Source organism: Colletotrichum paranaense (assembly GCF_030867605.1).
Source record: "Colletotrichum paranaense strain IMI 384185 chromosome Unknown Scaffold_2.1, whole genome shotgun sequence".
Lineage (NCBI taxonomy): Eukaryota > Fungi > Ascomycota > Sordariomycetes > Glomerellales > Glomerellaceae > Colletotrichum > Colletotrichum paranaense.
Window position 1 is genome coordinate 3,091,768 of NW_026848960.1, and position 25,495 is coordinate 3,117,262.

General features: G+C 54.1%; 9 protein-coding genes across 9 annotated transcripts; 5 read left to right on the plus strand and 4 right to left on the minus strand.

The window, feature by feature from the left end:
- Positions 1-283: 283 nt before the first annotated feature.
- Positions 284-926, plus strand: CPAR01_02944 (uncharacterized protein; the record flags this gene model as incomplete). The annotated part of the gene is made up of 3 exons (XM_060487231.1): positions 284-669; positions 767-827; positions 891-926. 3 exons carry the CDS (start codon positions 284-286, stop codon positions 924-926), a joined length of 483 nt encoding a protein of 160 aa, XP_060354559.1.
- A 449-nt stretch (positions 927-1,375) lies between these two features.
- On the plus strand, positions 1,376-1,981 carry CPAR01_02945 (CSL zinc finger; the record flags this gene model as incomplete). Its single annotated transcript, XM_060487232.1, has 1 exon — positions 1,376-1,981. The coding sequence occupies one exon, from the start codon at positions 1,376-1,378 to the stop codon at positions 1,979-1,981; it is 606 nt and encodes a 201-aa protein (XP_060354560.1).
- Positions 1,982-2,928: 947 nt separating this feature from the next.
- CPAR01_02946 (14-3-3 family protein) lies at positions 2,929-3,954 on the minus strand (the record flags this gene model as incomplete). The annotated part of the gene is made up of 5 exons (XM_060487233.1): positions 2,929-3,060; positions 3,114-3,184; positions 3,235-3,476; positions 3,531-3,837; positions 3,894-3,954. 5 exons carry the CDS (start codon positions 3,952-3,954, stop codon positions 2,929-2,931), a joined length of 813 nt encoding a protein of 270 aa, XP_060354561.1.
- A 3,092-nt stretch (positions 3,955-7,046) lies between these two features.
- Positions 7,047-7,723, plus strand: CPAR01_02947 (uncharacterized protein; the record flags this gene model as incomplete). Its single annotated transcript, XM_060487234.1, has 2 exons — positions 7,047-7,174; positions 7,369-7,723. 2 exons carry the CDS (start codon positions 7,047-7,049, stop codon positions 7,721-7,723), a joined length of 483 nt encoding a protein of 160 aa, XP_060354562.1.
- Positions 7,724-8,166: 443 nt separating this feature from the next.
- CPAR01_02948 (uncharacterized protein) lies at positions 8,167-10,483 on the minus strand (the record flags this gene model as incomplete). Its single annotated transcript, XM_060487235.1, has 2 exons — positions 8,167-8,355; positions 8,417-10,483. 2 exons carry the CDS (start codon positions 10,481-10,483, stop codon positions 8,167-8,169), a joined length of 2,256 nt encoding a protein of 751 aa, XP_060354563.1.
- Positions 10,484-11,301: 818 nt separating this feature from the next.
- CPAR01_02949 (uncharacterized protein) lies at positions 11,302-12,968 on the plus strand (the record flags this gene model as incomplete). The annotated part of the gene is made up of 4 exons (XM_060487236.1): positions 11,302-11,371; positions 11,444-11,827; positions 11,894-12,222; positions 12,276-12,968. 4 exons carry the CDS (start codon positions 11,302-11,304, stop codon positions 12,966-12,968), a joined length of 1,476 nt encoding a protein of 491 aa, XP_060354564.1.
- Positions 12,969-13,361: 393 nt separating this feature from the next.
- On the minus strand, positions 13,362-15,043 carry CPAR01_02950 (eukaryotic translation initiation factor 2 subunit gamma; the record flags this gene model as incomplete). The annotated part of the gene is made up of 3 exons (XM_060487237.1): positions 13,362-13,392; positions 13,455-14,441; positions 14,526-15,043. The coding sequence occupies 3 exons, from the start codon at positions 15,041-15,043 to the stop codon at positions 13,362-13,364; spliced, it is 1,536 nt and encodes a 511-aa protein (XP_060354565.1).
- A 3,722-nt stretch (positions 15,044-18,765) lies between these two features.
- CPAR01_02951 (uncharacterized protein) lies at positions 18,766-20,467 on the plus strand (the record flags this gene model as incomplete). Its single annotated transcript, XM_060487238.1, has 4 exons — positions 18,766-18,778; positions 18,842-19,254; positions 19,310-19,502; positions 19,557-20,467. 4 exons carry the CDS (start codon positions 18,766-18,768, stop codon positions 20,465-20,467), a joined length of 1,530 nt encoding a protein of 509 aa, XP_060354566.1.
- A 1,538-nt stretch (positions 20,468-22,005) lies between these two features.
- Positions 22,006-25,052, minus strand: CPAR01_02952 (C6 zinc finger protein; the record flags this gene model as incomplete). Its single annotated transcript, XM_060487239.1, has 8 exons — positions 22,006-22,097; positions 22,192-23,184; positions 23,238-23,342; positions 23,392-23,467; positions 23,544-23,571; positions 23,618-24,699; positions 24,743-24,809; positions 24,895-25,052. Coding segments are annotated over 8 exons (2,601 nt in total), but the record flags the coding sequence as incomplete, so codon positions are not given.
- Between the last annotated feature and the right edge of the window lie 443 nt (positions 25,053-25,495).

Consider the following 25,495-nt stretch of genomic DNA (forward strand, 5'->3'; position numbering starts at 1 on the left):
CAATCAGATCGCAGAGGTTCCGGCAATTCTTTCCCAAGCTCTTAGCTCCCACCCCTGTCAGTAGTATGCACGTACAGGGGTGGATAAGGCTGGTCTTCTCCCAAATTTGTCCAATGTATCGATTGAGAGAGCATCTCCGAACGGAAACTGACGAAGAGAAATCGCCCGACGAAACCCTCCACTCCCGTTCACGACAACGACCTGGCAATGCCACAGCGCTTGCACCAGAGGACATAAAGAAGACAGATACTCCCCTCGAGCATCCCGAATCCATCCACACACAATGGCCGCCGCCGAGCAATACATTCAGCTGGCAAAGACGCTGCCGGCGCAGCTCCAGCGCTTCTTCGCCCGCTGGCCGCCCGCCGCCATCCTGCCTCACAACGCGGCGACGCCCAAGACGGGTTTCCAGGAGATCACTCCGAACCCTTTCAAGTCGCAGAAGCACGCCGTCACGGGCAAGTGGCACGACCCCGTCTACTCCATGCGCCGCCAGGCCGAGATCGTCAAGCTCGCGCGCCAGCACGGCGTCGAGGAACTGCTGCCCCATACGGTCAAGGGCACCGAGTACAGGATTGCGCACCGCGTCGAACACGGATTAAGGGTGAAGGGTACCGGTGTTGGGCAAAAGGTCAAGGGAAAGATTCACGAGAGGATGGTGCAGCCCAGGTATGTCTTTACATCCTTCATTCGCAGTCGAGGAAACCTATCTGGGCTTTTGGACTGTTGGTCAAGTCGGAAAGAAATACTAATCATACATCTGCAGAATGGAGAAGAGGAGAGCGGCTGTGTTGGCGATGCCGAAGCTCATCAAGGAGTGGAAGAAGGTAAGCATTCATAATCTCATCGGATACTTGTCTGGAAACGGTATACTGACAAACTTGCACTAGGTTGGAAAGAAGAACTGGACAAGATTCCCCAAATAAGCACTCTATTCGCACTTTCCACTTGCGCTGCGTCAATACCATAGACGATGTACATATACCATGTATTATCATGTATAAGAAACGAACTTCAATCAACTCCCGCCGTCTTGAACCCCATATTTGGGGATTTCCCCACGTCCGGGCAACGGGAAAAATTGACCTTTCCACCACATGTTCAGAAACTGGTGCAGATTGACGAGAATCACTAGGAGAACTTGACTTGGAAAGACTAGCTGCTGGTCACGTCTTCAAAAGCCATCTCGGAGGTTCATTTTCGAGTCGACACTTCAACCACAAACCACTCACGTGATCCCCGCAGAAACAAGCTTCCCAAAAAACTCCAATTCGCCAGGGAAATTTTCACTTACAATCCCAAAAAAACGACAGCCCGCAATCCAAGCGGCCCTGCCCGCCGCCGCCGTTCTTCTCACTTACCCTCTTGGCCCAAAATGACTTCTTCATCCGCGGCTCAGGGAACAGGGCACACGCACTACGCGATCCTGGGTATAAGTCGCAAACTCGTGCAGGAACAGTCACCTACGGCGGGGCCGCAGCAAATCATCAAACGGGCCTACCACCGCGCCCTCCTCCAAAACCACCCGGACAAATACCCACAATTCAAGAATACTCCTCCCTCCAGTACAACCACCCGAGCACTCTCTTCTTCTGCTACTGCCGCCACCTTTTCAATCGACCAAATCTCATCAGCTTACAAGGTCCTCTCGGACCCCAAGCAGAGGGCTGAATACGACCGCGCTCTAGACCTGGCACCAAATAATCAAGGTCTCCAGCGCGGCGACGGCGACGAGGAAAAAGCTTTTCAGACGGGCATCGAGGTCGTCGATCTTGACGACCTGGAAGTCGAGGAGCCTCCGTCAGACGATCCCGAGGCCGAGTGCTCTTGGTACCGTAGCTGCCGGTGCGGCAACCCACGCGGTTTCTTTTTTACGGAGGCGGACCTGGAAGAGGCGGGTGAGAACGGGGAGCTGCTCGTCGGTTGTCAAGATTGTAGTCTTTGGATGAAGGTACATTTTGCTGTTGTCTCGGATGATTGATGAAATGACTTGGGAAGGATGTCTCTTCAGACGAACATAGAATCAAAACACGAAACAAAACTGAAAAGACGCCGTGATTACCAACCAATTGTAATGAGGCCATGTCCATCGGAGGCCATGTCCATCGGAGGCCATGTCCATCTTGTCGGCTCGTTCACTCTCATGTTTGAGAGTGTACAAGCGTCGACCGAATGGATCCCTTAGATGATCTTTGCGATATGTGCCGCCCTCATGCCAAATTGTCTCGCCGCATCATGATGAGTACCTTCTTCTCAGCCAATCTCAACTCCGTGGCCGTTATCTTTCTATCACGCATATTAAGCGTTCAAGATCCTCTTCTCAAAAACATACCGTCCTCCAATGTCTGGCGTTTCTGTCTTTGGCAATCGTCTCTCCAGCCCACCCCATAAGTCTGACTTGTGCTTCAAGCTTTTTGTAGACTCAACCTAAGTTTCAGCCTGTATGACTGGGCTCTTGGCCTTCCATGGTCGAATTGACGTCTCAAAGTTGTCCATCTACATGCAAATATGTCGAGCCACTTCACCTTTGTCGACCCAAGTGTACTGGTATAGAACAATTTAGACAACATCCCACCATTACCAGGTCAGAACTACTGACAGTGCCACGCAACTATATCACACGATTTTTTCGAACTGTTTTGCCGGATGTGCTTCTTTGAAAGCAATTTTAGTCTTTTTTTGTTGTTGTCCAGACGGCCTTGCATTAGAGTCTAAAAAAGCAAACGTGGAATCAACCTCCAAAATGCTCTTCTTTAGCCCCCAGCCAGCCCCGTGCTAGGAAAAATCAACCCCTTCACAGTTCTTGTGTATTGCCTAAACGATGCCGATTCGCAAAAACGAAATCTCCAGTCCACACTCCGTAGACACCAGTCCACCCAAATCCGGCGATGAACGCAGGTTGCAGAATGCTACGAGACCAATCACACCTTACTCAGCCTTGGGCTCCTCAGCGGCAGCAGCGGCCGGCGCCTCGGCGGAGGCACCCTCCTCCTTGGCGGCGGCGGGGGCCTCGGTGGTGCCTGACGCCGCGGGCTCAGCCTCAGAAGAGGTCCAGAGGGTCTATATTCGTTGTCAGCGGCTTTTCTTTTGTAGAGTTGGTCAGAGTCACTTACCAGGTTGTCACGGAGAAGCTGCATGATGAGGGTAGAATCCTTGTAAGACTCCTCGCTAAGGGTGTCAAGCTCTGTAGAGACGTTAGTGGATTGCACCTGCTTCGAGGATGACGATACGGACCGGCAATGGCATCATCGAAAGCCTGCTTGGCAAGGTGGCAAGCCTGGTCGGGGGCGTTCAGAATCTCGTAGTAGAAGACGGAGAAGTTCAGGGCGAGGCCGAGGCGAATGGGGTGGGTAGGGGGAAGCTCGGTCTGGGCAACCTCGGTGGCAGCCTTGTAGGCCTCGAGGGACTTGTCGGCAGAGTCCTTGCGGCGATCGCCAACGGCGAACTCGGCAAGGTAGCGGTGGTAGTCACCCTTCCTACAGTGGTTGTCAACATATCGTCCCAATACCGAAATAGACGCGAATGCTTACATCTTGTGGTAGAAGACCTTGGACTCGCCAGACTTGGCAGAAGGGATGAGGTGGGCATCGAGGACATCGAGAATGTCGTCGCAGATCTTGGCAAGCTCGGCCTCGATCTTCTGGCGGTACTCCTTGATAAGGCCAACCTGGGAAGAGTTGCCCTTGGACTCCTCCTTCTGCTCGATGGAGGTGACGATTCTCCACGAGGCACGGCGGGCACCGATGACGTTCTTGTAGGCAACGGACAGGAGGTTGCGCTCCTCGACGGTGAGGTCACGGTCCTCGGAGGCGACGATCTTCATGTTCTCAACCATCTCTGGAAGCCCAATCATCAGTGTAATCCATCTTGTGCGATGAGAGATAGCCACGTACCCTCGTAGCGCTCAGCCTGCTCAGCAAGCTTGGCCAAGTACACAGCATCATCCTGACCCATTGTGGCGGTTGGTATCTGGAACGTTGGGATTGGTTAGCACGTGTATCAGGAGATGAAGCCAAAATTGCGTTCTAAGTGTATTATGAATGTGAATTTTGGACTGGTTGGCAAATAGAAGCGCAAATTGAATTCGCAAGAGCGACGGGGTGAATTCAACGAGAGAAGAACGAGTTGCAGCGTATGCGCCTCGCTGACTTCATGACTTGGCTTCGGCCCCCCGCTCCTGGTGGGGTTTTGCGCCTGACCGATCAAGATAGGGCGCGCAGTGTCGGTGAAGCTCTCAATCGATGCAGAAAGATGGCCGGATGGCAGCTTCGTGAAGCGGTCGACGCAAATCGGTGACAGTCGGTTGTTGGGAATCGGTGGAAGGAGATTGCGGCGAGGGATGCGATGACGACAGAGGGGGCACGGGGGGATGGGGGGAGGGGACCACGTACCTTGGTGCGATGTTTTGAGGTTGGCGGGGATGTTCGAGTGGAACGATGGATAAGTTGTCAATGGAAGATTCCCGTGTCGAAACTCGAGTTGGATCGGAGCAGGGGAAGAGAGCGTGACGAAGGGTAAATAGAGGCGGGTGTGGGCGGTTTTGCAAAGGTAGTGCGAGAGTTTTGTGAAGTTGAGAAATGGATGAGACGAAAAGGTGATGGATGGAAATTGAGGAAGGGGCTCTGGGCTGCACAATACGTGAGGTGGCCCAGGCAAGACAAGGCAAGGCGACTGGACTGACTGGGGGGAAACACGCTGGGGCGGTAGGTAGACGTAAGGTAAGGTAGGCAGGAGGGGGGGGGGTGGCTGCTGCCGCACCGACTGGACTGGACGGGAGCCGACTTGAGTGGTTGACTTCCTGCCAGGTTCCATGGGCACTGGGCAGGGACACACTGGGCTGGTGAGCCACGCTCTGGCCAGTCACGGTCGAGGGGCGTCTCAACCAATCCCCATCTGCGGCGAGCTAGCCCTGGAATGGCCGGCTCACGTGAATCATCCCGGGGTAGCGTCAGGTATTGCGGCTGTGCTCTGCGGCTGAGAGAGGCACCCCTCCAGAGTGGCAGAGCCCCCAAAGTCTTTCCAAACGTACGCATAATGCCTCCAGGGCTCTCCAGACTCTCCGTGCCTGCCTTAGGTACGCTACCAACCTGACTCTGCGACAGATAGTGGGGGGTACGCAGAGGTACATTCTCATACCTCTTTCCGCTCCTTTCTTTGGGTCCAATTCCCCGGGCTCTTTCCACAGGACACCGGGCCTCGCTCAATGCGGTCTTCCTCTCTCATTGCTTGTGGAAGGCCTTGAATCCAGGTACAAATATGATTAAGGCATACCCTATCTAACATGCCTCGCCACAAGTAGCCTGGTTTTGATCCAGGGCCTGCAAGAAGATAACTTCGTATACCAGTTCGCTGCCGCTGACCTTTACTTACCTATCCAGCTCCGACCTTGCTACACCCCGATCACGTCACCTTGTTTGTTGTTGCTTCGCTTTCCATGGCCAAACTCTACCACCAGACTCAGAGTTTTGATCTACTGGGTCATATGCATACTGCGTACTTGCTTTCAAATCATACAACCTGCAAGTTGATGCGAGGCCAGACTCCTCCTGTCTTCTCTCATCCCACCTCGTCTCTTCTTTTCATGCAATCGCCGAGCGGCCACCGTGCCCCAATTCATCCTTTGAGTTCAGGCACTTATTCCGTTGTTTGGTCACATTGGATTGACTTGCCTGACCCCAAGGTCTTTGAAAGCAAAACATCTTACTTCACGTCAATGTAGGTTGCATGCTGCTGTTCGTAGCCGGGACCCCTTGAACCAAGAAGGTGTGTTTCCTCGGTTGCCGTTGCCTGACTTAGCAGAGGGGATGGCACGAGATTTGGGAAGAAAGAGGCTATCCTTTCCTCTTCCTCACTAGCAGTCTGAAGCCATGAAGCCATCTCAGGTTTTGCCCAGGCAGCACTTATACACACGGCGTATGGGTTCTCTGTGGTCTGCAGAGGGCAGACGTTCTCCTCTCCACTAAATGGTACCTCGGGCTGCGAGACAAAGACGGAAGACGTCGCACCACGATGACTACACACCACCGGCACCCCATCGGTCGCCTTTGAAGCGACAGATCTCCCGCATTTCTCGTCCACAGTCCCGGGGACCATCCCAGTCGAAAAAGGAGATTCAGCCTTGCCGGAGATAACAACAAGGGCTGATAAGGCTGCGACCTACGGAGTATCTACGGGCTTACGGATATCTGGAGAATGCAACTCACTGTGGAATACTGGACCTACGAGAATCATCGGAATGGAGATATGCGAGTCCCATTTTATGCATAAGCCGTCTCGGAGCAACAACACCGGCAGACCGGGTAAAACACCACACGCCTAATTCGCAGCCCTTGGTGGGTGCTCATAGATTCTTGCAGTTCAGTCCCAGCAAAAGGATAGCGTCTAGCATAGTTAAACGGTGCCCAGAATATGGAGGCAAATTGTTGTGTTGCGTGTTGGTCAGGACGGGATTATGCGGATGCTCACAATTGCATCAAAGCTTCATCGACTGCTTGGCCCATCTTGAGTACTGCGTACAGCAAGCACATTGAGTCAGGACGATTTGGCCGCATGCAGGTGACCACCACTCAGTGGCCTGAGGAAAGCACACTCAGGCAACCTCAGCGCAGCTCTCCGGTTCAGTGAACCAAACCCGTCGAAGCCGAGAAATGCCGGCACGATCATGTTAACGAGATACCTCGCTTACGCCGGGTATGACGTATCACATCCTCGTACCCCCATAGTCGGGTGAAGAAGGACAGACCGGAGTAAGCAGAAGCTCCCTCCCCCGACCAAGAAAGTGACCAGGCACTCCGTAGTTTGACAGGATCAGATCATCCCCTCCTCGTCCAATAAGCTCCCAAGCAGCATAGCAGCGTAGCCCCCCTTCCCCGAGCAGGAGCTATTCCAGGCATTACCAGCACCCAGATCCCCACAATCCAACCTATCACAAAACCCGTCCGACTTGCACCATCGTCATCGGCCAACTTGCTTCACTACAAAAACATAAACACCTCCAATTGGAATCCCCAAAACCCCTCGAGCACCCTCTAGATATTTCTTTCAAAATGATGCGCATCGCTGCTACCAAGGCCGCGGCCCGCCCCCTCACTCTCGCCTCGAGAGCTTGCTTCAGCACCACTGCTCGCACTATGAGCGAGGGCGACACTGGAGCTCCCTCCAAGTACGGAGGCGGGTAAGTCTTCGCTCCTCCTCTCACTCTCTCTCTCTCTCTCTCTCTCTCTCTCTCGCAGCCCCCTTCCGCACAAACGCAGTCGTTCCCATGACCCATTGTCATTATCGACAGCTCGAAAAGCGAGGCTGCAATCGACAGCGAACAGATCCAAAGAATGGAAACGAGCACAAAGGCTGACAATTTGCCCAACACAGTGACGCCTTCCAGAAGCGCGAAAAGGCCAACGAGGACTACGCCATCCGCCAGCGCGAGAAGGAGAAGCTCCTCGAGCTCAAAAAGAAGCTCAGCGAGCAGCAGGCCCATCTCCAGCAGCTGTCTGACCACATGTTCGTCCACCACCTTTCATCCTTCCACCCCTTTCCACCTTTTCCCCCTTCCAAACCCGCCCCATCCGCGTGCAATGACGTCGACTTTGTACATTTGCTAACAACGGCACCCAAAACAGTGACGAGATCACCAAAAACCAGGGTGGCGAGCACAACTAAATTCAAAATCATAAAGATGCAATTTCCCCCCCGCTTCACGGAGGAGGTCTTTTCAAAGCGATAATACCAAATGGAGAGGATTGGCTCAGGGAAAGCCGGACAAATGTACTAAATCTGAAAGGGGAAAGCAGAGACTGATGATGGTCCGCGTAAACGCGAGCAAACGTCTGAATTTTGAAGCTTTTCAATCTCATGTAAACCATTCAAGAAACAAACACCTGGTATTCACCCACAAGTTCTATGCTACTGTACAACGTACTCTTTGTGTTGCTCAATGCATTACCACCTTTGCGGTGCCGAATCCATCCAACTCAACTGTTGCTAAGCGACCCATCTCTGTTCAAGAAAGACCACCTCAAATTGAGCGATTAATGACAACCAACCCCCGAACCTGAGTTGTCTTTCATTGTTGCATGTCCTAGCCCCTTGTCTCTCGTAACCTATGCTGCCTAGCAAAAAAAAAAACCAAACTCTACACGAACCCTTTACCGTGTGTCCTGACCTTCATCAACGCCGGCCCATGTAAGATCGGTAAAAGCTCTCTGCAGCGTCGTTCTCCGGCGCTCCGTATTGGCTTCCCAGGTTGTTGTTCGCCTTCTGCGCGGATGAGACCTTGGCCTGCAGAGATGCGGCGTTGGAGTCGATCCATTGGAGCTGGCCGAGATGACCATTGAGAACGCGAACAATCTGGCTCAACTGTAGATGAGAAGGTCAGCTTTGCAGGTGCAACATGTGAGGAAAAATCAATATCACTTACGGGATCCTCAGGCTTGGTGCCCTTGCTAAGAGTACCAGAAATGTCGTTGATCTCCTTAACCATCTTTGACAGGTCTCTACTCTTCTCGTCAAGGTTCTGTGTGAGCTTCTCGGCAAGCTTGTATGTCCGCTCGCGCTCCTGGTCGGGTCCGGCAAGGGTCTCGCCCTGTCCCATCTGGCGGGAGAACATCTCCTTGACGTCGGCCTCGTAACGGTTCAGCCAGTCCTCAAGCTCATCCTGCTGGCTCTCGACGGCTTGAAGTTGGCGCTCAATCTCGTGACTCGCCTTCTCGGCCTCGAAGGTGTTGAGGTAGAGCTTCTGAATCTTCTCGCCGTTGTCGACCAGGCCCAGATCCCAGTCGGCGACCTGGTTGGCGTAGTGCTTGAAGTCCTTCTGGTATTTGGACAAATCAGAAGCCCACCGTGTAATGATGTCGTCCATGGACTTGTTCTTCAGGCGAGGAAGCTGGGATGTGGGGCCAGTGGTGGAGGCAGCGAGGGTATTTGAGTTGCCGGTTGTGGCAGATGTGGTGGCGGGCGTAGTGCCATTCTGAGCTGATGTTCCAGCTGCCGGGGTAGCTGCTGGCTTAGCTCCGAAAAGACCACCAGCTGCAGCCGTTGTGCTGGGCGCGGCAGCTGATGTGGTTGTAGCGGCGGTAGTCGCAGTCGCCGCAGGGGTAGAAGCTGGCTGAGAGGTGCCAGCTGCAGGTGTAGCTCCAAAGAGTCCTCCGCTCGCAGGCTTGCTCGCAGGTGTAGCTGCGGCCGCACCACCAAACAGTGACGAAGGTGCCGCTGCGGTGGTGGGAGTAGAGGCTGAGGGTGCAGCAGGCTTCGCGCCGCCAAACAGACCTCCAGTACTTGCGCCAGCCTGTGTCGTGGCAGCTGCTGGCGTCGAAGATGTGTTGCCGCCAAACAGACCACCGGCGGGGGCCGCAGCTGGTGTTGAGGTTGTAGGAGTGGCAGGCTTTGCGCCGCCAAAGAGTCCACCGCCGGCAGCGGGAGCAGCGGCAGAAGTGGAAGCCGGCTGTGCTGAGGTAGCGGTGGCAGCGCCTTGGCCGAAAAGACCACCGGAGCTAGGAGCGGCGGCAGCAGCAGGTTTTGAGCCTCCGAATAGACCACCGGCCGCAGCAGGCTGCTGTGGTGTTTGACCGCCGAAAAGACCACCGGCACTGGCTGGCTGCGCTGTAGATGCAACCTGGGACTGAGCCGCACCACCAAAGAGGCTACCGCTGGCGGGAGGTTTGGCCGTCGAAGCAGCCGTAGCCGGTGCGGCGCCGGCCGCAGCAGATCCAGACGCCGCAGCAGCTCCAAACAAGCCTCCAGTAGCTGGCTTCTTGTCAGCAGGCGGAGCTCCGGCTGGTGTGGTAGATCCTCCTAGAGAGAACATAGGCTTTGCGGGAGTGGCCTGGGTTGCTGGAGCACCGGCGGGTGTGCTTGAGGCGGCCTTGTTACCAAACAGACCTCCAGCTGCGGCAGGAGCGGGTGTGGTCGACGCGCCCGCTGCGGCATTCTGACCGAACAAGCCTCCAGTGGGAGCAGGACTGGCAGTGTTTCCACCGCCGAAGAGACCTCCAGCTGGCTTCGCCGCCGCACCTCCTCCGAAAAGACCTCCTGACGATGCGGCCGGTGTGCCGGTCGAGGCAGCGGCACCGCCACCAAAGAGCCCTCCAGTAGGCGTGGATGTGCCAGGTGTAGAAGCACCGGCTCCTCCAAACAAGCCGCCAGATGCGGGAGTCGAAGAAGCACCGGCAGCGGGCTTGGCGCCAAAGAGACCTCCTCCAGCCGATCCAGGCGTTCCTGCAGCAGCGGCCGGCGTGCCACCGCCAAAGAGTCCGCCTGCTGGTTTCTGTGCAGTGTTCTGTCCGAAGAGACCTCCGCCTGAAGCCGGTGTGCTGGCGGTCGATCCAGCTGCCGCTCCTCCAGATCCTAGGTTGCCGAAGGAAAAGCTGGGAGTGCCGCTGGAGGCAGCAGCGCCGCCGAAGAGACCTCCAGATGCGGGCGCAGAGGTTGCCGGGGTCGAGCCGCTGTTCGACGTCGGCGTAGCTGTGTTACCAAAGCTGAATGACATTGTGTGGAAGATTCGCGAATCGATTGGGGCCTGTCGAGATGAAGCCTAACGGAGTCTCGCAAGCTATGTGCGAGCTAGTGACAACAAGCTGATGTCTGGACAATCGTATTTCGTTCGGTTCAGTGTCGTCGCATTGAGGTGCGAATCGACCCCCTAAAGCTCTGTTGTTCGTCGATGAAGCAATCGTATCTGGCTCGTAGATATGCGCTGACTCGTCGCGACGTGTGGTTGCTACCGGCTGTTGGGGGGAGCTGCAACTGGTGTTGATGGTTGACAGCTTTTTTTTGTGATGCTCCAGCCTTTCAGGCCTTGCCTCCACGCGACTGGCGCGCTGCACCTGCCCAAAGACCCAGGACCAGGGACAGGCTGCCTATCAAGTACTAGCGCGAAATTAACCGGGGTGTGCCCCACGTGATGCTTGGCGGGCGAGTCTAGAAGCTGCAAGAGGTGCTTGAGCCTTGATAGGTACCGTCTGCGAGCCTGCTTTTCTTATGCCACCCAGCCCAAGAGCCTGAAAGTCGCTTCCATTCTTTCTCGTCGTCTTTGTGTCAACAAGCCCTTGCCTAAGCTTAATTCTTCAAAAGTTGCGGTTGCCCTCAAATCATCGATTTGGGGATATCGTTCTTGCTAGTTGCTACCTACTTATACCTATTCGGCCCACACAATTACGTATCCGCTAATCGACAGGCTCCCCCTCCACTGCCCACTCCTATTCTCTCCCACCATCGATAACTCCCTAAGCTGCCTCAGCTTGTTGTAACCTCAAGAAACATTGCCCTATTATTCCTACAGCTCTCAATTGGGCTCACAACGGAACCATGTCAGACGACGAGGCTCTTTCACCGCCGAAACGGTCTGGAACTAGCGACCCTGGCGCACACGATCTGGGTAAGCAACCCCCACCCCTTGTCAATGTCTCCCTTGATGATCGTGCAGCCGTTTTTGTCTAACAATCTGCAGCCAACGCCTCCGACTCAGAAGACCACTTCTCCGATGCGCAATCCGCTCCCCTCAGCCCCGGAACGTCTCCGATTCCCAAAACCCGCGTAGAGAAAGTCGACGATGAACCGTCGTACGGCGAGGTCCCCGGAACAGAGGCGTACCGCTTGAGGGAGGGTGATGCTGAGCCGGACGAGATTGCTATCCAGGAGAAGAACAGCAGCGAGGCGTCGTCGACGGCAGACAGTGCGCCCAAGTCGCCAGTCATTCCCAAGACTGTCGTCGAGGAGGCCCCGGGCGATTCAGGGCCGCACTCAGAGGAGTTCTTGGAGAAGCGCAAGGCAGATGCCCCAGCCGACTTGATTGTCAAGCCTGACGGCGAGACTGAAGAGGGTGGCAGTTCCGGTACGATGTAGAGATCCCTGAAATTCAAAGAGCATTTTGTCGTTGACCTGGCGTCATTCTTCGTAGATCTCCCCCCTGTATCACCTGCGCTATCAACACCAAGCTCGCCTCGTATAAAGCGGCAACCCTCCAGAACGGCACTCTCGTCTGCTCCGTCCAGCGCCGGCCTTGCGCCTCCTCCCGATGCAGCTGACAACGATGACGAGGAAGGAGAGGACGCTGAAGGCGGAGACGAGGATGATGATGACTTTGGTGACGATTTCGACGACTTTGAAGAGGGTGCTGAGGCCGACGGTGACTTTGACGACTTTGAAGATGGATTCCAAGAACCCGAGTTCCAAGCTCCAGCTCCGGCTCCAGCGCCCAGCTTACCACAAGTACCAGCACTGCCTTTCGTAAGCACATTGCTATTCCAAGTTCGTTTGACTGTTCTAACACCTCAATCCAGGATATACCAGACTTTGACGGCTTGGACGGCGAAGACGTCCTACAAGCCGTCGACCCATACCTCAACACCCTCTTTCCCCCAGAGAGCCTAGACGTCAGCTCTCCGCCACCGTTAACGAAAGAAAACCCCATCTTCATTACACCGCGTAGTGCGTCACTGTGGTCGCAGCTGGTGGCACCTCCGCCGCTGGCTCCCCCAGATTGGATCCGCTCGCGAATCCGCCGTCTCTTTCTCGTCTCCTTAGGCGTGCCGGTCGATCTGGACGAGATCCTCCCGGCCTCCAAGCAAAAGAAGCTCGTGCTGCCTTCATTACAAGTCCCCTCCGGCTCCCCGCGGACATCATCAGATTCTCGATCCGTATCACGGGTGCGGGCCGAGGCAAACGCGTCGTCGACGTCTGTCGACTCAAAAGGTAAACCGACGGCGTCATCCAAGAGGAAGGGACCGCCGCCAGTGCCGGACCTGGACCTCGTATCGGCCAAGCAGCTCTGCACGACGACGGACGAGGCCCTGAACGGCATGACGGACGACGAGCTTAAGGCGCACGTGGATAGGCTAAAGGCGATGGAGGAAACGGCCAAGGAGGTATTGGAGTACTGGACCAAGAAGACGGACGAAAAGATAGGCGACAGAGAGGCCTTTGAAGGCGTGATAGAAAACCTGGTCAAGCATGCACGCAAAGTCAGGAAATAGAAAACTAATAGAAAGGTTAAAAGGGGCTCATTCATCGTCCAGGCCTATTTATCAGCATACACCGTCTAGCTTTTTCTTGTACGTTGTGTTTTTCTTTCCCTCGCGAATTCTCCGCCATCAAATGGGACCCTGAATCTCTGGACCTTTCAGTTTCGCGAATTTCGAGTGTCTCTCTCTTCTGGTCATTTTGAATTTACGCGGTAAGTTGGTGACCTTGTTCATGTGCATTCATTACCCGCCTGGTACTCAAAAACTTTGCCAGATCCGCGCGCCCCCGCCCCTCCCATTCGGCTCTCTACCAGACTGACTGATTGTTTTTTAGACTCCTGTGATGCTGAAGAATGGGCTTTTGAGACTTTGTGTTTTTTGATTTGATTTGGGTCGGTTGTCGATTTAAGACGAGCTGGGCTCGAGAGTGACACCACTGTAGAAACGTCAGCTTTCTTTTGCAACTTGATTGTATGAACATAGGAGGTATAAACTTACGCAGCGATGGTGGCCCAACCAATCAGACGCCAATGCTTCTCAATACGACGGGACAGAGCGACCTTCTCGCCAATGTTTGTGCAGGCAGGGGAGGTAAGGACGAGCTTGGCGGCATCGTTCTTGATGGCGGCAACCTTGGCACCGGTGGACGTGGAACCAATGTTGACCATGATGACCTCGTTCTTGGTGAGCTTGGCGACCTTGGCCTGCTTGCCGTCGGCGGTGCGGACACCGAGGAGGCGGCGCAGGAGGTAGAAGTTGACCTCGATCTCGCTGTAGATCTCGGGCAGGCGTCCCTTGAGACCCAGGACGAAACCGACGAGACGATCGGCTCTGCAGAGGGTGGGGTCGATGCGGGTACCGACACCGATGAGACCACCGGGAACGGCGTACTTGAGGTCGTTGAACTCGGAGTTGAGGGAGACAATTCTGCTGAAGATGGGAGTGCACTTGAGGGCACCCTTGTCATCTCTCGTGACGATACCGGGACGGATCTCGATCTCGTCGCCGAGCTTGAGGACACCGTGCAGAATGGAGCCACCAGCGACACCTCCCTTGAGGTCGTCAATCTCAGCACCGGGCTTGTTGACGTCGAAAGATCGAATGACGATCATGTGGGGGTCTTGGGTGAAGTCACGAGGGGGCACGGGGATAGTGTTGACGATGGCCTCGTTGACGGCGTCGATGTTGAACTTGAGCTGGGCAGAGATGGGGATGACGGGAGACTTTCCGGCAACGGTACCTCTGATGAACTTCAGGATGGACTGGTAGTGTTGCTGGGCGGCCTCCTCGCGCATAAGATCGACCTTGTTCTGGAGGATAATGATCTTATCCAGCTTCATAATCTCAATGGCAGCCAAGTGCTCAGAGGTCTGGGGCTGAGGGCAGGTTTCGTTGCCGGCAATGAGCAGCAGGGCGGCGTCCATGACGGCGGCACCTGACAACATGGTGCTCATGAGAATGTCGTGACCGGGGCAATCGACGAAGCTAAGTGGAGATATGGTATTAGCCACGAGTCCTTGCGATTCACAATTCCGGGGTAAGCTCTCTCTCTAAGCTTCAGCTACTTACGAAACGTGGCGCAATAATCTGTAGGTACCGCTGCAGCCCTCGCGCTCGCAAGGAGGGTCGACCTCCTTCTCACTCTTGTAACTCCTGAAGCATCCCGGCCGAGGGCACTCCTGGTTGTCGCACTGGTAGATCTTTGCGTTGGCGTAACCAAGCTTGATGGTAATGTTACGGATCAGCTCGTTCTTGAAACGAACGGTCTGGACGCCGGAGATGGCCTTGACGACGGTAGACTTTCCGTGGGCGACATGGCCGATGGTACCGATGTTGATTGTTGCTTGGCGAGCGATAATCTCGGGGGTGAGGGGGCTGAGGGTCTTGACGTCGAGGTCTTTGGGATCGGTTTGCGGGGGCAGAGCAGGGCGCTGAACTGTGGTGTCGGCGGTAACGGGGTTGGAGGACTTCTTGAGGGCGGGCTTGAGAGTCTTCTCCTCGTTGAGCTCGGTCTGCTCCTCGACAGACTCGCCAGAGTCGGACTCCGACTCGATGTCGTCGTACTTGTTATCGCCGTTGGCAGACATTGTCGCGACGGGGTGTGAGTGGATGGCGGGGTAAATTCGTCTAGGTTGACTTGTGACGGGTCGGGGGACGTCGTACTTCTTTCTCGAAGTTAGATCGTCTGATGAGTGAACAGGTGATTAGGTGTAGGTATTCGACGGTACCGGAGAGGGAGGATGGGGCCTCTTGTTCGTGGGTTTCGTGACGTCGAGGTTGATCCGTGAAATTTGCTTCCGATGAGTAACAACCTGGAATTTACCTCGCTGAGGGTCGATTCGAATTCTGTGGTCAAAGTCAACGCTAACCTGTTTGGGACTGATAAGCTGATAAGTGCCCCGCCTGGCCTTTGCCCGCCCAACCCTGCTGCCCTCTGCTCTATTACCTTACCTTACCTAGCACGCCTAGTATCTTTCCTGCCTGGGGAAAGAACAGAGTTGGTGATAGCATCATGCAAAATTAGTCATACCTCAAAACTTACATGTGCGACATGTCTTCTTGATATTCTGCAAAAATTTGCATGTTGGAAGGTCTATGCCATCTTGTAGGAGCACCACAAGTATTCTCAACCATGGGAAAGGAGGGCACGAGGTTCGTAATTACAACTAATAGACTAATTCTTGCAAAGTCAATAGAAAACCGTTGCACTCATTGTCCCAATTTGTAAGATGGGCTTGACATGGTCTAGCATCATCAAGAGTTGATGTTAATGTCCGTCATGCCAATTTAGATAGAGTTTGTGTGACGCTGCGAGAGATTCTGTGACCTCAGGTCTCAACAATTACCTTGGAATGAAGATGTTATAGCAATGTGTATCTTGAATATTGCAATAGAGGAATTGTTGAGTATGCGCGGATACGAAATTCTTTTTCTTACAGACTACCAATAGTCATAATTGACTGTGGATAGGTTACTATGGCCACGGGAAACTAGTAAGCCAGTACCTCATCGGTCAAGATGTTTGCTATGAAAGACGACTCTCCAGATCGTGTACCTTCAATAATCCCAAACTATCAAGCCGGGGGGGCCGGTCTACGTGACTCCTCGAGGAGTCCCATGCCCGGTCATACTCACAGTACCGACATCCATCCCGCATCCCGTCATCCGGGACTCGAGCTCCGCCGTATAAGACCGAGATTGCCGTTCCTTTGCCGCAAAGGAGCGAAATGCCCGGCGGTCCGTCACATCCACCAGGTCACGGCTCGTAGAAGTTGGGTAAAAATAGGCTGGGCAGGCACCACCTCAAAGTGCCTATCTGTAGGCAAAAGGTAACCCATCTCATTGTCACTGGTGATCTTATTGGACACATCTCCTAAAAATAGGTTTGGGAATGCGGGCTAAACTTGACTGCATTCTGTAGTCTTACTCTATCACACTCTATGATGGAGGGTTAAAAGCATGGCAGCACGGATAACGTTGTCGACCCTTCTTGGTTCGCTTTGTGATTAGACGAGCAGCGGGATGGGAAAGTGACGGCACACGGGCCATGCCTTACTTACTGTAATTTTTCTTACTACTCTGTAATTATCCGTGTTGGCTGTAGCTCCTTCGCACCACCCACATGCACAACAAGGACGATCGCTGACGGGGCTGATGGCTCTCTCAAAAAGGTAACTCTTCGAAATGAATTCATCGAGAGGCAAGCATCTTCAGCCAGTTTTGCCTCTGCTTTGTTGCCACATCTGAGATTACACGGCAGTCCTTCTTTCAATTGCACGTCAAGGCTCAGCGAGCTCCTGATCCTGCTTGTGTCCCAGTACTTCGGTCAAGCTTACGGATCTACGGGTTCCTTCTGCGATTCTCGGTTACGCAAGCGAAAGATGGCCAACGTGAGATTTTGGGCCCGGTAACAGCGGACGAGGGGGCGAGGTTGCGAACAAAACTGACTCCGTACACCTACCTATATCACAAATGAGCAACTTACAGCACAGCCTGCATGCTTCATCACTCTACGTATAACCCTCACCGAAGACTATGGGTGAGAGAGGCTGAGAGCAAACACACTTCCTCCAAAGGGAACAGGCAGTTGAAAGACCCCACCTTGAGCTTCATTAGCGCCCGCGGTCGTTGACCACGCCAGAAGGAAGTCAAAAATCAAGCTCATTGTCCGACTCCCTGGCAGTTCCAGGAACAAGAAGAAAAAAAAGCAGGAACTAAGAGACTCGGGTGACTCGAGCACAAAAGAAGACACCAAAAAAAGGCCACGCCATGCCACCTCGCCATTAGCTACCGTGTTTGCTCAATCGCCCAATTCTCCATCTCCCCCGACTTCTGCTTACCGCCCAGCCTGCATGTGGCTGGAAGACCATCACGCACTTTTGGCCGTTGATTGGTCGCAGGCCGTTGCGCCAACGTGCAAGCATGCGGCATTCGGAGGCGGCTGCACCATCTGAGCCTATCATAACTGCAGCTGTCCGACAGGGGGGAGGCGGGCGGCAGCAAGGGTTCGAAGTTCAAATGTCGATTTTGGAGAGGAGTTGGCGCCGGTGGTTGATCAAAGACCCGTGGACATGAGCAAGGGTGGCCGCAAGCCTCTCTCCTCTTTCCAAACTTCCGTCCAACCATATCTTTATCCTGCCGTTGCTACTTCACCTGCCTCCTCTCAATTTGGATAGCCATGTCCAATCACCGGCCTAACGTGCATCGTCGAACCATGCGGATGCTACGACAAATGCCGCCAAGCTCCAGTGAGCCTTTGTCGAGGCGAGGAGGGCAGGCACGAGGGCCGGTAGAGAAGGGAGGAGTAGGAATCTGGTAGACTGGCTGGTCCTGTCTGTAAGCTGGAAAGGCCGGCCGGTCACTCTGGGATATGGACGAGTGTGCATGCTTCGAGTCCTTGTCTCTCTCACTTACTCTATCTATCTCCCTCTCTTCCCCTCTCTTGAGGATGCCTATTTGGGGGTTGCTTCCAATATTCTATATTCGTCTGGATGTTGAGAAATGCGCGCAACTCTTGGCTTGACAAATCTCCTCCTCGCAGTGCCTTGGTCTTCTCGGTCTTCCATCTCTCTGCCTCTGACTAGGAAATCCGCCTCTAGTGTTCAACAGTTTTACACACTCCGACCATATCCCGATATATCCAGTAACCGCCGACTCATATAATAAGAAACTCACCAGTGTCAAAGTCTCCGCTCGGATCAGTGATCCGTGAGCTAGGAACAGGCGACTTTTGAAGTACAGAGTGAGTGAGAGAGTCTCGAAGCACCTGCCACCGAGCCAACCAAAGCTCGGCGCCACCTCGTCCACTCTCGTGGGCGTCTATTTCCATCACGACCGAATCGCCGGCCTGCAACTTTGGCCTCTCACCTATCAGAGCCCTGCTCGACTTCGCGCCATCCTACCCTCCCACGCTACATGTAGGAATTCCCCCATTCCGCTTCGTCCCACTTACACCTTGTTGATCTGCCCGCCCCCATGCAGTCCAGTTCAGGTCCTGCAGTGCGTGAGAGGGCCTCTGTCTTGGGTCCCTCATCTGTTCGAGGTTGCCGGCGCCAATTCAAAACTACCTGCTCCCCCGAGTGACCGAATTGTTGGACCTCTATTTTCTCCCTTCCGACAGCTGGCCTCTCCGAAATCTGATTCCTACCGTGCTTCATTCTTGCTTTGATCACCGAAATCTGTTGCATGTCCCGAAGTCGGTCTTCCTGTTGGCGACCCAAAGTCTAAGGGGTGTCTTTCCTATATACTAGACACGCTTCTCTTGCTGCAACCATTTTCGTCGTCCGGAACACAGTCACACAGCAAAGCAATGGCTTCCCAAGGTATGTCTCTTGTCTAGGTTCGGTGATTTACTTCAACACTGTATGCTTACACTTTCGTGACAGAAGATAGAAGGCGGCCTGCCGCCCTCAACCTCGCCCCGGCCCGATCAGCATCCACAGACTCATCCTCCTCAGACTCATCACTCAAGCCTCCTCGCACGCCTCGCTTCGCAGAGGCAACATCAGTTCACTCTCCCGTCGACGGCGTACGGTCACCGTTCGCAGACCCCGTCAGATCAGAAGTGCCTCAGTCCCAGCCTGGGGATATCGGGTTCGGTTACATCAACAACAGCGGCGGCAACCGCGAGTCCGTCGCCGTTCCCATGACTCCCAGATCACCGCTCAAGAGTGCCATGAGGGTGCCCGGAACACCAGCGAGGAAGATTGTCGAGAACCCGCTCAGCCCGACTTTCCGCGAGGAGGATATCTTGGAGAAGCGTGAAGCGGCGACCGACAAGGAGCAAGCACGCGACTTGGTATGTATACTCCTGATCTGACAGGCTATACAAAACACTAACTTTGACTGTGTAGAAAATCAAGACCCGCGTCCGTATGGCAAAGTTCGCCCTTCGTGGCGTCAGCTTCAGCTGCAGTTTGATCATCATCTCCATGCTTGCCGCCTCTTTCCAAATCTTCAACGCTACCAAGCGTCTCCCTGCCCAAAGCGGTCTACCATCATGGGCTGAAGGAACCGCCATCTGGCCCCAGGTTCTGGTTATCACTAGTGAGTCGAGGATTCAGATCTCAAGTCTTTGCCGTTTTCTAACATCCTTCGCAGTGTCTTCCATCTCCCTCGCAGTCTGCATCGGCGTTCTCCTCGCTTACTGCCGCGGCGGCCACCAACGTGCCGAGAAGGTAGCAACCTATTACACCCTCTTCGCCATAGGCTGGTTCATTCTCTCCATGGTCATGTGGGCCATCGCCGCCGGCCTCTTCCAGTCGAGCCGCAGCAACGGCGGCGGCAAGGACATGTGGGGTTGGTCGTGCAAGGAGAACAAGCGCGCCGAGGTCTTTGGCGAAAAGGTCGACTACGCACTCATCTGCCGCCTCCAGAACTGGGCCCTCATCTGCATGGTCATCGAGATCGTTATCGACGTCATCTGCGTCCTGCTCTACAGTATCGTCTTCTACCGCTACTACACCAAGCGCCGCCTCCACAAGTCCATGGACATGCGCGACCGCGCCCGCTCCGACCTCTACCTCGCTCAGCTCCGCTCCCAGTCCGCCCCCAACACTCCCGGCCTCAAGTCCCCCGGCCTCTACTCCCAGTACGCTCTGTCCCCTCGCCACCCGGACAAGACGTTCGAGAGCCTGTCCCGCATCGAGGAGGCCGGCGCCTCCCCCTTCACCCCCGGCACCCGCTTCGTCGAGCCCGAGTCCAGCTTCGGCAAGCCCAAGCCTGCCTTCCAGCTCCAGGCGCCCCCGACGAAGGCGCGCGCGGCGACCAAGCCGGGACAGGAGGCGTACACGCCCACTTCGCCCGAGGGTCCCGGTCCGGCATTCCCCTTCCAGCAGCAGCAGCAGCAGCAGGCGCCGTCATTCCACCAGGAGCAGCCCCAGGCTCAGCAACACGCCCCCATGGCCGCGGATGAGCCCGTCTACGACGCAGTGCCCATCCCCGGCGCCTATGCCGACGCGCCTGTCAAGAGCCCACCGCCGCACCAATACTCCTTCGGCCAAGCAAGATAAGGATGACTAAAAAATGACGAGCAAAAGGAGGGATGTTGGAAAGAAAGAAACGGTGTGATGATCATGAGGACGAGTGAAAGAACGTCAGAGCCTGCGTGTGTGCGTTCCAAAAAGGAACAACTTCTTTTTTATCCTTTTTTTCTTTGTATTCAGCTGAGCTGGCTTTTTTTTTTTGAACAACCACAAGACCCCCTACCAACCCACTCACGCCTTTCTTCATCTCTCTCTTTTGACAGGATTCTACTTTTATATACCATTCTGGGCGTTGGGAAAGGAGGGAAATCTCAAAGAACAGGGTCAAAGACTTTGGACCTTTGTTGCAATTTTTGGGACATGGGCGATATATTTACTTCGGTGGTTTGTAGCAGTAATTTCAAACCCAAAACAAACTGTACAATTCGGAACCAGACTTGACTCTTTCCCTTGTCCTTCTATGTGACTGTCGTCTGTTCTTTCTTCGATCTCGCTCCGAGTCATTGGTGTAAGCCGCGGCGGACCCCCGGGCCCCATTTTACATACCAGGTCTTCCGTGCCCTCGGAGACCCTCATCCACCCCATCCACCACAAACCCCACGACGGAGATCCCACAAATCCAACCCAGTATGAACCACCTCGTCGCCATCCACGACCACCAATCTTTAAACAGCCTGCCCGGCTAGCTCAATCGGTAGAGCGTGAGACTCTTAATCTCAAGGTTGTGGGTTCGACCCGTAAGCGCCATTGCCTGTCCCCAAAGACCACAACATTCGAGCAGCATCACTAACATACACCAGCCACGTCGGGCTCAATTCCCGTCCGCGATTGACGCAACATATTTTTTTCCTCTTTTTCCTTATTTTTGACCTTGAAGCTCGTCGTTAGGGCTGTTGACTTCTTGATCCTCCTCGTTTTTGCTCGGATTAAATCCTGAAAGATATATATATAGACTTTTATGTAAGTGATGTGTTGTGATGTAACGATGGGAACTAACGATGGTGGAGGAATGATGTATGACCTGTAGGCGCCTTTGTGGTAGAAACCAGAGACTCTTGGGTATCAAACTCCCCTCACACGAGATCATCACCTGGTGTTTCGCCCAACTTCTCACTATCACTCTCTCTCTCAGCCTTACCCCAGCCTGAAAAGACAGCCGGGTAGGGTATCAGGATATTCACATTGGATCCTTGAACTATAAAGAAACAAGTTCAAGGTCTACGCTGCATTATCAGGCAAAACCGTTAATTACTGTGATAAAACGAAAAGACTTGTGAAATCACGACCTGGTACGTGAATTGCTGCCAGCTCTTATATATCCAGCCCAAGCTTTCTCTCTCAAAATCAAGTAGAAAACTTCGTTTGAATCATGATCTCGTAAACATCGTGAAGATGACAAAATATGCTGGTACCCGTATGATGCTTCCCTGATGTGCTCCCTGTCAACATCTCTATCCAACTACATGCTTCGTTCGTAAGTTAAAAAAGACAACTGAAATTCCTTCAAATACGATAATCCCGGCTGCTGGCATTTCCCATCCTTGAGGGAAAAGAAGGAGAGATGCTTAAGTCACCCAATGAATTCCGTACACAGCGAAGGCTCCCACGGCTGTCCCGTAAGCCACACATTTTCCATGAGCACTCTCGCCTTGTAGACCTATTCAAAAAATAAAAAAAAAGTCAGCTCACAGGTCACCAATCATGAAACCAGTGTTACAAGACAAAATTCTTAGCCAAGCTCGAGTTCGAACATACCTGCGTCATCCCATTCCTCTCCACACTCCGAAACCTCTCCAAAATCTGGCTCCTCTGCAGCCTCTCCAGCGCATGACACCCAGCTGTGAACATGGGAAACAAGAACCCCGTCTCCGCCGACCCGCCAGGCGCAATACCCTCCAAGCACGCCACGATCCTGCCTACCGGTCCCTGGACGTCTTCGTGGCTAGGCGGCTTACCCAGGATGCGCCTGTGTAGGTGCACAAGCCCAGCCCAGTGGAATGCCTCGTTCAATTGGACGATCTCCCCCCTATTATCCCGCCCTTCGATTTTGACGCCGGTGTCCTGGCCTAGGTTCTGGCTCTGGGTGTTGATGGTAGTAATATGCCTGCACGGGCAGGACGGCTGCGCCATGCTGTTAAAAAGCTCCTGCTCCAACAACTGAGCCCGCTCGACACAGGCCGCATTCGGATACCAGGCGAGTTGCGGCGAGGAACCGCTTAGTGCGAATCGCTGCTCGTCGCAGCGGCGCGCCAGCTCCGCGATCTGGGCTAGGATCTGGACACAGCGCGTGGTGAAGCCCATGACGCAGTCAATCTCATCCTGGCTGTCGCCGGGATTGTGGACCGTATACTCAAGCAGCCAGAACCTCGAGGAATCCGGGTCGGGGACGCCACCACCGCTCAAGCTCCCCAAGACATCCAAGTACGCGAACCAGCTCCACAGGAAGGCACACGCGCTGTCCTCTCGTAGACCGTTCTCGGCGGTCCTGCGCAGGTCCGCCAGCCGCCTCCACATGAGCGTCCGGGCCAGGTTCAGGTGCCGCTGCCAGGGGATGTCGAACCCGAACGCCGTGGGCGAGATGATCTCCAGCGAGGCGAGCATGATGGCGGTGGCGAGGCTCGTGTTTGAAATGATTTTGTCCCTGTCGTTGAGGGCCTGCCGCAGTGCTGGAAAGATGTCCTGCACCCAGATTGCTATCCTCATCTGTGGTTCCTTCTTTCCGAGAAGTCTTGACCTATGGGCGGCTGTGACTAGGTCGTCAGATCAAGACGATGGAGCAGACAGGAGATATAATTACCCGAGTAGGCCAGGAGTAAGCTGAGGAGGTGGTCGTTACCGACAGCCATCTGCGGCAGAATCGTGCGAAACGGGTTGGATTGGGGGTCGTCATAAGGCACGAGAACTATCTCTGAGTCAGTAAGCTTGAAAGTCGGAAGAATAGAACCCCTTACCCCTGGCCGTATGGTTCAAAAAGTGATGCTGTCGTTTAGACATTAATTCATGACTGGAGACAATGAGATTACTTGGCTACCTACGAAGTACTGTTCATCAATGTCATCAGTGTCATTTAAATATCTACTTGGAGATCCAAAGTCTGACTTACAAGGATGTTCATTGGGTTTTCTCGAAGCCTTCTATCAGTCAGCCTCGAACTGGTCAAAGATAGTAGAGACTCACTTGGCAGGGATGGGCTCAATGCTTCGCGGTATCCATATCGGAATAGGCTGGCCATAGTACCAGACCCTTGGCATCGTGCCATTAATGGTCCCGGATTGTTGGGAATAGGATCCACCACACATAGCTTGGAGGAAGTGCCTAGAATGTCTAGTAGAAGATGCTGTTGAGGATATGGATCCCGCATCATCATTCTGGGCAATGTCAGCATCTGGAATGCCAAGATCGAAGCCATAAAATGTAGCTTCTTCTGATACATCCTGTTTGCATTCAGAGTTGTACAGAGGCGGACCAGATGGATGAATTACTCCCTTGTTTGCACCATGCATAACGCGGGAAGAACTCGAGATTAGATAGTTCACAGATAGTCGACTATCTTCTGGAGACGCCGGTGAAGGAAGGCTCAAGACAGGCAATCTCGTCTCATCGTCAGACTTGATCACCAACGAGACGGGCGTCAAGGGGGAACCGGTCGACGTTGAGATAGCACCCGAGGTTAGGAAAGACGTGGGAGAGCTTTGCCCGATCAGAGAGATTGGCGAAGACATGCGGCCGTACTGGCTCAATATGTCCGGTTGACCTGTCTCAGCGAGGGATTTGGACCTCTTGTATAATCTTGACGAAGCGTTTGCAGTCGCGGGAACGATTCGACGGAGGCTTGATGTCGAGGAGTGGTCTCGTGCATTGTAGTTTGGTGCACTGCGCGGTGGAGCAAATAGGGCGCCATTCTGGTGCTGGATCAATCGGGAGGACGTATTCTGAAAACTCAAGTAGTCATCACAAGTCTCTAACTGCTCAAGCTTTCTTTTCCCTGCCTCGACGCCGACAGGAGCAGCGAGGACGCGTTTCGTTAAAGGCTTCGGACCCGAATTCTGAGTCGGGTTGCTGATGGTAAACGTATGATTGAACGGCGGTTGTTCAGTGCGGGAGGAGCCTTTAAATGGCTGAGTGATCCCCGTGAGTGTTCCCAAAGAAAGAGATCTCTTCGTTCGACGGCCCTCCCAATTTAGTCGTACACTATAATCGCAAGGCTCCCCAGTGCGTTGGCAACTGTGTATGTACGTTAGCCGTCCACCGATTGTAGTCTCTCACGCAGACAGTGTCCCAAAGCCAACATCACTTTTGTACAGATAAAACGAACTTGATACACGTTGGGTGTTCCTCACCACATTTCACTTTCCGGGCTTTGCACGGCCTGTGGGCGGGCATGTTAGTCATTTGAAGACGATAGTTAGACTGAAAGCAGGCCATATACATCAACGCTACAGAGCGTTGTGAACTTACCAACAACCATTTCGGCTTCGACGTTTCGGCTCCGGCGCCCCTGGCTTCTTCGGACGTGGCATACTGGACCAGAAACCTCGATCCTGGCAATGAGAAAGGGACGAGCCGAACCGAAAAGGGGCGGGGTCAAGGCAGGTTGATTGGCTAGTTCATGCTACGCGAACATGCAGCGCAGGTAGGGAATCCGGAGGCCTGCGTCTATGAAATTTCCATATGTGAGATGGTTGAGCGCACTGTCTTCACTATCAACGCTGAAGGTAAGTTGTAGACTACGTTTGAGACCGCTTGCGACAAGGCCGGGTCGCCCACTTCGTAGAACGGATGTGCGCGCCGTTGAACATGAGGTACGCCCAAACGTCGTCTATAAGTACGGGGTGTCGCTGGCGGGCGAGATCGGGCCCGAATTGGGTTGCGGTATGGCAGCGCCGATTGCGGGATCGTAAGCGGCCCAATGCTGGCCTTTTCGCGTCCACGTGAACAACATACAGCCTCACTTAGTTGAGTGGACTTGAGCTGATATGCAGCTGCATCGTGAGGCCCGTCTGTATCAGTTGCGAGGCTTGCGGGGATGCTGCATCATCGAATTGCTTTTTCCAC